This window comes from Puntigrus tetrazona, chromosome 16 (genome assembly GCF_018831695.1).
Source record: "Puntigrus tetrazona isolate hp1 chromosome 16, ASM1883169v1, whole genome shotgun sequence".
Classification (NCBI taxonomy): Eukaryota; Metazoa; Chordata; class Actinopteri; order Cypriniformes; family Cyprinidae; genus Puntigrus; species Puntigrus tetrazona.
In genome coordinates, this window is record NC_056714.1 from 18,779,497 (window position 1) to 18,791,816 (window position 12,320).

Consider the following 12,320-nt stretch of genomic DNA (forward strand, 5'->3'; position numbering starts at 1 on the left):
AAAGCACTTCCTGGTTTCATCTGAACCGTGTTTAGCCAACCTCAGAACCCCTGAACGGTAACGAATGCGATTAAATCTGCAAAGTAGCCTACTGCGTGGATAATCTATCCGTCACGCAACTCACCCGTGTTTAAAATACATCGACGTCTGATAAAATGTCACAGTAAGTGACAGACCGAACAGTGCTGTAAGAGAAACGCCTCCAAAACTTTTCGTGAGCAAAAACTGAAACTATAGCGGCGCGTAGAGCAACGAAACGCGCCGCGTTACCGATTGTTCATGAACGAACATGGACCGTTAACGAACCAAACTCACCTTCCAATCAGATCACAACAGGCTGTGAACAAATAAAGGTAGTGTTGGCGCTGATCTGTTCCTGCGTAGCGTCTGATCTACGCGCCGGTTCTTCCTCAAAGCGCGCACAATCCCTTCCAACGTTGGTTAATGAATTGAAGGAATTTCTACCCACATCGTATACAACTGCAACATGGCTTCCTACCAAAACACGAGATGCAGCTTTATGTTTTATATGTTCAAATTATAAATGTAGGCTGTAGAAAGCACTAAATGTACCATGGTTTGTTAACTAGATTACTACTTTATCTTTTACGCCCACAATGTACCATTCTTCTTGCAATATGGTTCCAGTTTTGTAAGGAGATCATTTAAAATATCTAGATATCTTTATGAGTCTCCTATATATATTGAAAGCTTTTTAAAACATGAAGCTTATATTATTAACCTTGCAAATGAATACAAAGCTGTGGACGGATTGGTATATAATAAGTAAGTTTACTAAAAGAAAATAAAAAAACATCTTGAATAAGGTCCATTGGGATGGCTAAGTTGATACTTGAAACAATTTCTAGATCATAGATGTTTTGATATGTGATTACATACAATCATAAACAAGAAACGGACATGATTCTTGGTTACAGAGAATATATAGCTAGTTAACCGGGACGTTTATTATAGCATTTTTTCTCCCAGTAAAGACTTGTACTTACAATCTAAAGTTTAAATGAAATGCCTTTAACGACTAACAGTGAAACTTCTATGGAATCTGTGCTGTCATATAAGCTTTTTCAACCGCTTCTAAATGTATTCTAAATTACAAAATATACAATGTTTTTTATCTAAGACTGTACGTGATTTATGTTTGTTTACACATAAATTTATTTTTTGGTTCTTTTTATGCAATGACATGCCAAAATAAAAGTGAGTCGGCAACAAATATACTTTCCTACTGTAGGTGCACAGTAAACAATTAAGTCATCGCTTGCTTTATAAATGTTCAGCCATTTTATACAAACACAATATCTAAACCAGAAGTATTATATGTAAACGGGTTGATTGCCAATTCAATTTTTCAGTATGTCTATTCAGAATGAATGCACACAGGTATGCTCTTTTTGTGACTCTCAAAGTGAGAAACATTCTGGCTGGAAGTTGTTTTTTTCTTTCTACTTTCTTTACAGCAGCCAATGGCATGAACCACTGTGTTAAAGCATCTTCCCAAAGCGCCTGAGCCACTTGGATCGCATGTCTCCTCAACTTTTAAGTGTCTCTATCTGATCTACAATCTGGCTCTTGTTAATCGGGTTCGGGTCTGTACTGAAAGACAATTAATGATTCTGATGTTGTTTGGGGGTCAGAAGATCAAAAAAGTTGCCACCTCCACCACTTCTTATGGTACTTTTGCCAAAGCGAGCCAATTCCAGAAGAATATGCCACTGTGGTTGAAGACCCTGACCGACCAGGAAACCCAGTAATATTTCTTGCAAGGATATCCAGCATAAATCCCGTGGAACTCAGGGTCAACGCTGGCTTTGACGCCCAGAAGTTCTCGCCTCCACATCTGTCTTGGCTTACAGGAAATTCTCAATGCAGCCATCCACAGCCGCTTTCATACGTGTTCTACTTCTTCCATGCATCCTGCCATTTCTTCACCATGTATTCTCGCCTTACGCTCCCTCTTTCAGGGCGGTGTGACCTCATGACCGCTATGGTAATTCCTCATGACAAATAGCTTCTTCAGTCTGGCACAGAACCTCCACTGGTCTCCTGCTCCTTTGCTCTGTGGTCAACACTGTGGTCCAATCACATGGTATCTCCAGAGATATTCTCACCAGTTAAGCAGTATTGTACAAGGAATCAATGTTCAGATCACGCAACCAAAAGCCTCCTGGTATACTGGGTTATAAACTTCTCCTTCTTCTTCCTCCTTGAACTTGGCTTAGCATTGACAAAAGTCTTGAAACTTCTCGTGATTGACTGATTATCTTCGCCTCGTGACTCAAAGTTCTGCTTATTCATGGTCGTGATCGCTGCAACCCAACGCTGACGGTCGATTTCATCTGAATACCTTCAAGTTTCTGGGTTGATCTTTCCGAACTGCTCAGCAAGGAACTTGGCCTCTTTGCCTCTGGGTTACCGAGGAGCTCTGCCGAGGCCAAAAAACACAGCCTCCAGGATGGGGTGGAACTGTCCACGGTGGCTGCAAAACTTCGCAGCCTTGTCCCATGATTTCCCACTCCTTTCTCGATCTTCTCCCTTGTTCTCCAAAACCCATTCTTCCACCCGATTCATTGTGGTTCAAATCAGAGAGGCTGCCTTATCCTCTTACCCTTGTCTGTAACAGATCAAGGCATATGTATCATAAAAGTGGAAGCAACATAAAAATCAATACTAAAATCAATGCAGACATTTCCTATGGTCATATTTGTTTGCTCAGGATGGGACCTTAACAGTAACCTGAGATGAATTGACAGCCAGACCACAGGGGTAGAAATACTAGAGTGTTTGTACATTTATACATGCTTTCCATGGCCTGGCTCGGAGCCATCAAGAAAGAAAAAGAAAAAGAAACATTTCTGGTCTTGTCTGGGTACATGTCCTGTTCCACCTTACACCCCGCCAGCTAAGTCTCAAAATTATATAACAATAAAAAGCAGATCCGTGAGATCAGGTGTCTACTGGGTCAGAATTAATAAAGCAAATATACTAAAAGCTTTTTAGTTTTAAAGCACTTTATTATTAGCGTTGTATATACATCTATCAGAATTGAGAGCTGCCTACCCTCTTCACTGGGGAATAATTCACATTTAAAACCCAGATGTACAGGTGTGATGTTTTCTGGAGGGATTGCAGAGAATATATTTTATATTTGGCTTTAGCTGTTAAGCATTTCAGGACATTTCCTGGGTACTTCTGATTACACAAGGGAGATGATCTCACACTGCATTCCACTTCCTCAAGACTCAATATAATAGAAAAGTACACCTGTGATCTGAGAAAATCTGTAATTCAATACATTTGTCCTGCGGTGAAACTATATTCTACAATTATAAGACCTGGGATTTTTACATACAAAGTAAAACACAAATAAAAAAATACAAGATTTAAATCCTGACATTTGATGAAATATATTTCAAACATCAAAACACTTAATTTGGCCTTGTTAGTGATGGTGTCTCTACGTGAATGCCTAGTGGATTACGTGAACAACCATGAAAAATGCAGTAGCTTTTATTATGAAGAAGCAACATGTGGAGCCTGCATTTGGAATTCATGACTCAACAATGCATCTTTTAAAAGAAAGTATTCTTGATCTCAATGGAATTAGGAGCAAACAATACTTACTGAACGATACAATGATGCCGATTGTTCTCAAGTCCTCCTTTAGCAGAATAATTAAGACGGGCTTTGAAATTAAAATCTCCAGGTTGTGTCCGATCGGAGGGAAAAGGATTTATAAAATGTAGGAAAAATAAGCTGAAAAAGAAATTCGGTCTAATTGGTTTGTATCATTGTTACAATTCTGATGGTTCTAGCTAGGTGGAAAAAGGAAAGGAACTAACTAACTGATTCTAAAAAAAGAGGAACTGTTCAATGTTCAGAGCCACATCCCTTGTATTTTCCCTATCCAAATCCTGCTTAGAGTCATGGAGTAGCTGGGCATATTGATTTTAGAACAACATCCAGCATTACATGCTGTTTATATGCCAGATGTTGTGCTTAAGCCGAATATTGACTGCCATCTACATCACAATGATTCCCACAGTAAGCCTTCCCCCAACTTTTCATGACAAAAGTGTAGATCACAGGCTGCTTTATTGGTAATTTTGTATATTGTGACTCTTTAATCACCGTTTTATAAAGTGTTTCTGGGGTTGTGCCAATAACATTACAAAAAGATGAAAAAGAGGAAAGGAAAAGATGATAAATGGAAATGGTCAAAGACCATGAAAAGGATACCTACCTCGTTAGTCTCAGGAAATGTCTAGAGGTGTTCTCTAGTGTTCCAACAGAGTCCAACTCAAAGCACCAGCCTCCCAGGGTCCTCATGTATATATAGACTCTCCTGCAGCACTCCCCTTCAGATTAACTCCATCCCCCTGCCAGCATTCCTCTGGAGCCCACTAGAAGAGACGAGGGACAGCACACAGACAGATAACATCCTGCAAACATGCTCTCCTTTGAGAATAATCAGCATGTAGTGGTTTAGTGCCAGAAATGCTTAGAAGCGTCTTTCCATTTGAAACATCCTGCATGCTCTGCATGCTCATGAAAGAAAATCTTAAAATAAACTGAAATCAACTTGTTTTTTGTAAATTGTAAAGAATATACTCATGATATTTTAATTTTACTTTATTTCTATTTATTACTGTGTGTGTGTATATATATATATATATATATATATATATATATATATATATATATATATATATATATATATATATATTGATCAAATAAATACAGCCTTGGTGAGCCTAAAAACATTTAAATATATAATGTAAACCTCTTTCTATGCATAATTAATTAAATGATAAAATGAATTGCTTCCTTTGAAACAAGAATATAATTATTCCCAATGCACATTTGTCCACTGTAATTTGAACATAGATTTTATGTTGTCATAAAACCTTAACTGATCTACCAGAATTGCATGCCAACTATATATCTATATGTAATTTGCATATAATATCAAATTTATATGGCCCAAATAATGGTGTCACAATGGGTTAAATAAATTTTTTTATATGCAAATAAATGAACTGTAGTCTTCACGTTGTTGTTTTAGAAGACGGTGAGCAAACATGGTAGTTTTGAAATTAGCGCTAAACAGCCCTTGCAGGCCCGAGTGCTTCTAGGTCACTTCCCACACCCTGCTTCTTTATATGCCAAAGAAAGACTCTTCTGTTTATGCATGGCAGGCGTGGACAAACCCAGAGCTCTTTTGTGCTGAAGCTGGTCGCTTGGGACACGCTGGCATGCATTGACTCATCTCAGAAGAACACAGGAAGGCTGTTGTGGATTACAGAGGGTCTGGGCTTTAGCATTTTAAATCTTCATGTCACTGTTAGATCTCACTGACCATGCAAATCAGTTTTACTAATTAAACAATGACGTGCACAGTATTGCAGGGTGAGATCGCTGGTGCACATGCATGAGAAACGGTAAAAGGGCTCCTGGAGGTGATGTGGCAGATTAAGATCCATACTTAGCACAATCAAATGACACATAATCTTCTATTCCCATATGTCTATTAGTTTTCACTTAATATTAACTTAGCTAAACTCCAGAATACCATAGCAACGCTTCTAAAATGAATGATAATGTAAGCATATTGTTTGATTTGTTAAAGTTTACTTTGTCTAAAGCACGAAGTTGTCCAAACGCTATTAGAGGCATTAGATATTAAAATTTTGAATGATCGATTGAACCAATCTTGTAGTGTTTTAAGGTGTGTCTTCTGAATAGGTCTTTACTGCATCTGACAACCCTGCCCATGCATTATTTTCGAATTTAGTATGAGTCATGATATAGTTATAAAAAGTGGATTAAGTTTTTGCTTTGGTCTGGAATAACAACAACAAATCTGTGAGATTGACAGTTATGCAAGGTGTGCAAGAAAGGGCGGCATAGTTCAGTGCATGAATTTATCATCAATAATATTTATGAACTGAGCGCTGAATTGAAGTAAATGAAAAATCTGGAGATGTGATATATGCACAGCACGAGCTTATTGCTTATGCTCAGGGTTTGAAAAGTAGATACGAAAGCAACATTAATAGTGTTGCTTGCCCCAGAAGTCACCAGAACAAGATTAGCTTTTTCCGCATGATGTTTTCCTATTTATTTTTCATTTTTACTTATTTATTTTTTTGTAGATCTCATCCTCATCTTAAACATTTATTTGTAAAGTCTAGGAAATGTGGTAGTTAGGCATCTTATGTTCAGAATCTGTCATGTTACTGTGAGTAGTGAAGTGCTTATGTATGCAGCCACAAGATGTCACTTTGGTTCAGATAGATTTCTTATTTAGTATGAAGCAAAATATGATAGTGTGTAAACCTTTCAATGATTTTAAAGATGTTTTCATAAGTAAACAAGTATTGGCATGCCTACTTGGTTAATTGTGGAATTATTTTATGTGGGAATTAGCTGTAGGCCATGCTGATTAACTGTTGTTGAAATTATTCAGACAGGTTTGTCCTCTTAACTGGAACATTCAGGTAGATCTTCATGAATCATCAAGACGTAATCATGCGGTTTGTCTTGGCTACCAAATTCAAGTACATTCTGAATGTTTTGTTGGGATGAATTCAATGCCTGCTTCACTATAAATGTGCCAACGCTCATCATGTAGAGAGGAAACAAGGTGTACCGTGGTCTGTGAATGAGGAAATATCCAATGCAAATGAACTGTTGCATATTATTTTTTGCAGCTGTAATATATAGATAGATAGATAGATAGATAGATATTGTGTTGAGTTTAATTCCTTTTGCCCATCCTTTTCTCTTTCTCTAACAAGCAGTGTCAGGGAACAGCCAAGCTCCCGGATCGAAGGACGCGACCAGAGAGCTTTCAGAGAATTATGGAAAACATGCCATTTTGCTTCAGGTAAAGGATGAACGCTGCTTTAATACAGGACATCTATGCTTCCTCTGGTCTGACAAGCTTCAGAGGAAATGATAGCAACTACAGTAAAAATCTCATATAATGCCAGATTTTTTCTTTAAAAGATAGCTGGGCTAATGCATCTTTTAAAAATATCCCTTCAAAACCACTATACACGATACACAAGACCAAATATATATTCACAAGTGTACATGTTTTTGTATAAAGTAAACTAATTTGAATTTAATCAATAATAAATAATTATGATTGTTCATATATATCACACCCACTTACATACATACATGTATATATATATGATATATATATATATATATATATATATATATGTATATATATATTTAAGGTACCTGAATAAAAGCAGGATGCACTAAACCAGATAAAACAATTTGTTTAGTTCCCATCTTGACCATCCCAATTAATGGGTGAGTTTGTTCAGCAGTGTTTTGGGCTGACCTCAAGTGTATCTGTATTGATTTCAGTCAGGTTTCTCAAAGCATCTCTCTCTCTCTCTCTCTCTCTGCCCTTTAAAACCCTCAACCTTATGCAAATGGGAATGTGGATTACAACCCAGACAGCGATGAAAAGAGAAGGTCACTCGCTTTGCAGTTCTTCATTAATGAACGGCTGTTTGTCCCGTGAAGGCCATCGGAGTTAATTTATGATCATTTGTCATTTAACCTTAATTTGTCATTTCGTTCTGGTTGTCCTCTCGCCAGGGAGACGGATGACTCATACTGGTGAATTTAAAATGTAACGCCGGACCGCTTGTACAGAAATCGCTACGTGAATCCAGTGTTGCTGCCCGAAGGACGTTTATTGTCATTCGCGTTGTTTGGGTTTTATCGCAGTGCAGGGTCACTTTGGAGATAAAGTGCATCGGCATGAACGCTAGACTGTCAGCACTGCAACAGACAGATAGAAAACTAGAGGAAGGCTGTGTTTTACAGATGACTCTTGTGGTTTTGTCAGGAAAGAAGCTATAAAAGCAGATAAATTCATTGCCTGCTGCTTAAATATCACTTAGTATTTAAGCATCAGGTCAAAAATCCTCCAAACCAGTCAACCATTACACAAAATAAATTTTCATTGTATAAATATATAAATAATTTAAGTATCTTTGATCCGTAACATTAAACCTAAATAAAAAGATAAAGAGCATCTGGAAGTCAGCCCAGGATAAATTTATTTAAAAGTTATCATTTAACTGATATAAGTCGTTAATAAACCGTAACCAGTCTAGAGATAAAGTTCACAGAAATCCACAGCAGACCTGGTCACTCCTCCCGCATGACCCCCGTTTGTTTAACCAGTTCCTGTCAGACAAGTTTTCGTTGTGTACTTTAGCCAAAAGGCTAGTTTGTTCTCAATTTCAGATACAGTATGTTTGTTTGTGGTAGTCTGATTTATAGATATTATAAAAGAGCATCATAGGGACATTTAGTACGAGACATCTGCATGTGTTGTGAAATGTGGTAGAGTTGTGAAATCCATGATAAAACATTCATCTGTCTGTATTCATGTTTGCAGCAAACTGAGATCAATGCATCACTTACAGCTTTAACACACCAGCCTTCTTTTCTGGATGAATTTTCATTTGGACTCATAGGTTACAAAAGTATTTTTCATTGTGAAACCTTGCAGTATATAGAGAGTTGCTGTTAATGTTTATTTTATTCTACAGTTTATTAATCCCTAGCAGTTTCTCCTGTGTTCAACATTGCGCTGATGTTCATTTCCTTCATCAACTTTCCCATGCTCTTTGACCCTTCACATTCAGATTATTAAACTTAACTTAAGGTCCCAAAATAAATAACCACAGGGAGTACAACCGTGATGAATCACTTCTAACGTGATTTGCTATCTGTTTTTCAGTATTTTTACAGTTTGAAGACTACAAGAAATATTGATAGCAATTAATACAGTATAACTCTATATTCAGAATTGTTCTTTGGGACATCATTTGTTGTTGCATAAAAGTAAATGAAATTATGCAAAAATACTTATTGTGTACACAGCAAGTGATTTTTGCATGAATAAATGTACTGTACTGGTGCTCATATTACTGGTTATTTTCTATAAAGTTATATTCAGTCTGACAGCTGGTTTAGAAGTTATAAATATTTCATATTTCAAGAAGTCATAATTTTGAAGAATTGTGTGTGTGTGTGTGTATATATATATATATATATATATATATATATATATATATATATATATATATATATATATATATATGTATATGTATGTATATATGTGTGTATATATGTATATATATGTGTATATATGTATATATGTATGTGTAAAAACTAACATTGAAGATAAAAACATTTTGACTACCCATAATGGGTATATATGGGATATACCCATATCAAAATATATAATTAATTTCAGAAATCTACTTCTGAGGACCGATTTTGTAATGCTGTGGTTGGGTGTTTATCTGCTGAGACCCACTAGATGGCATCAACCTGCAGACCTGGTGTGAGTATCAGTAAAATGGTTTATATCTTCAATGCAATTCATTCAAGTAGATTCTCAAGTCACATTTTTCTCAAACCTTGTGTTTTTATATCTATATTACTTTCATGAGAGTGACACTCTCATCGTGGAAGGAAAGCAGTTGCTTCCTGTCAAAGTTGGAAAGTGTTGGGGAATGGATCGGGCAGAAGGGAGGAGGTTTATCGCCAGTCTGATATACTGCAGTGCTGAGGAGACGCTCGCGCTGTTTAGAGTCAACAGAGCAGAGGAGTTGAGCTTATCTCACCACCAGAGAGAAAACACTGAGACACAAAGAGATTCCAGAGGGCTGACGTGTCCTCAGAGACAGAGCTTGAGGTTACTGAGCATTTATATACAGCTTCTTAGGAGAAGGAATGCATGTTAGCATAACCATTCGGTGAAGAAACGACACATTCACAGGTTTTAAAGGCACAGTCAGACACATCAGAAGGATGAATCCAGCGCAGAGGCTGCTGGTGTGTGTCACAGTACAAATGTTTTAATGCTTTTTTATCAGATCGCCCACTTAAAGGCAGGAGGCCGGTCGATGGTCCACTCTGATGAATAGGTAATGTCATTAGCTCAGGCTGTGATTGGCAGATGCAGCCAGAGCGAGGTATCCTGGGATTGATCCACCGCCCCTGGCAGTACTATAATGTTGGGCTTCATAAAATCACTTATTGGTTTATTAAATATTGATATTGACTTTCCTGGAGAAGGTAGGGCCTTTATTTTCAATATATAACAACAAAGCCAGAGCAGTTTGTAGTGAAGTATCTGTTAAAAGTATAGAGTTAACTACAGAAAAACTATAGCAAGACTCTTTGAAGCTTTTTGTCCTGTGTTCACTATGCAGTGTTTAGTAAAATCAAACATCATTAGTGTTTTTGGTGCCATCTGCCAGCACAATGTGCATAACTACAACAATATTTATTTTTATTCATTGCAAAAGTAAAGTATTTCAACTGTATTGTCACTACGTCATATGAAAATAAAATGCATATGTTTTGATTCAGTAACAGACTAAATTAATAGTAATAATAATTGTCAGAGATGGAGGCCACATGGATCAATATTTTGTATATGTAAATAACTGGAAGCTTCACATTAAAGCTTCAAATTTGCAAAATAATATAGAAGCAAACATGCCTTCCTAAATCTTAAGCAAAGTAGGGTACTTTAAGTACTTGTGTATTTATATATATTGAATATTTTGCAATAAACCTGGGCTTTCTCATGAAAATCACATTACTTGAAATGACATAAAATATTCCTTTAGCCAACATTTTTGTTTAGCTTAATTAGAAGTACTAAAATAACTAAAAGTAAAAGTAAAGTAACTAAAAATAAAACTATAAAGACATGAAAAAATTAACAAACAATAAAAACAATAATGGCAAAACACAACAAAATTAGTAAAACCTGACCTAGAATTAATATGAAAGCAGCAAATATAATAATATATTTATTCAAAATATCAAGAAAAATATAATACCATACTAAAATAGCACTGGTATAAATCAATAGTTTTTTTGATTAACATTATTTTCAGAGCTCTATGGGACGCAAAGTTCTTAAATGTAACAATTTCCAATTACAATTTAACCTTTTTGTTTTTGTAAGTTTGTTTATTTTCATGAGCACTTTAACCCCAATTTATTTACTGTATGGTAAAAATGAATGGAAATGCAATAAATCTTGAATGCAATAAATTATTATTATTATTATTTTTTTGTCCCAGACAGTAAAACGTGAGTCTTGATTAGCTAACCTATGATTTCCTTCCAAAAACACATAATTTTTGTAGCGGCAGCATAAAATAGAATCACATTCTAACTTAAGGCCCTTTTGTGGAGTGTTAAATGATGGATTGCTCCTCTTTCCGCTCTTCAGTGATCTTAATGAGTGGATCTGGAGAGCTGATCACAGCACTCTGGCGCTCGTCGTCTGTATATTAACAGCAAAAGGTTACTCACCCTCTATTTCTGCAGCCCTGGCCAGAAACTGCTGACTTACGTACAAAAGCAGTAATTTAATTAGACGTGGCTTTGAGTGCTATATGTGTCCACTTCAGAGAGTTAATAGCAATGAATGTCAACAATCGCTTGTAAGTCACGTTAATGCGAAACATCTCATACAAAACAGGAAAATGAAATTAGATTTATTATTAGGTATAATCTCGAAAAACAGCTAAATCAGTCAACAATGTACCTCAGTTGTATCTTGGCGGTGTTTAAGTTCAGCTTGAACCGACATGAATTTTTAAAGGGTTTATTTTAGTCTAACATCATGCGCACTTGCTGTGCAAGACATGCATTCATTTCCTGAGACGTCTTGCCGTGGCTTTTTTATGGCCGATGAGGAACAGATACTGACAGCTATGCGTGTTATTATCATGCAGGCTAAATGGGAAACGCTTTTCTTTGCGATACTATGCATTCGTATTACTACAGTTTTTATTACTTCAAAGCATTTTATTACTTCACAACATTAAGCACGGTTGCTGCCTAAACTGTGTTTAAAGGGAACGCTTTCAAATAGACAATCAGCTACATTATAACATTAGCGAACATGCACAGTAATAAAGCACAAATAGTCAACATTTAGTTTGAAAACATGGCGGTTGAATTTACACAGTGTTTAATGCGTTTAAAGGAAAAGTTCACCCAAAGAGGAAAATTGCAAAAATGTGCTCACCTCGGTTTGTTTCTTCATCAGAAGTTTTGCATTGCATCCCTTTGCTCGCCAATTGACTCTACAGTGAATGGGTGCCGCCAGAGTGACAGTCCAAAACAGCCGATATAAATATCACAATAATCCACATCACTCCAGTCCATCGGTAACGTGCTGTAAAGCCAACTTAACTTTAACTTTAACTATTTAACTTCAAACCATT

At 36.4% G+C, this 12,320-nt stretch overlaps 1 protein-coding gene across 1 annotated transcript; it reads right to left on the reverse strand.

The window, feature by feature from the left end:
• Nucleotides 1–1,502: 1,502 nt before the first annotated feature.
• rpz5 (rapunzel 5) lies at nucleotides 1,503–2,599 on the reverse strand. Its single transcript, XM_043261703.1, is given in 10 exon segments — nucleotides 1,503–1,703; nucleotides 1,706–1,849; nucleotides 1,851–1,920; nucleotides 1,922–2,016; nucleotides 2,018–2,051; nucleotides 2,053–2,190; nucleotides 2,192–2,491; nucleotides 2,493–2,530; nucleotides 2,532–2,552; nucleotides 2,554–2,599. Coding segments are annotated over 10 exon segments (1,077 nt in total). The 5' UTR covers nucleotides 2,590–2,599.
• Nucleotides 2,600–12,320: the final 9,721 nt, after the last annotated feature.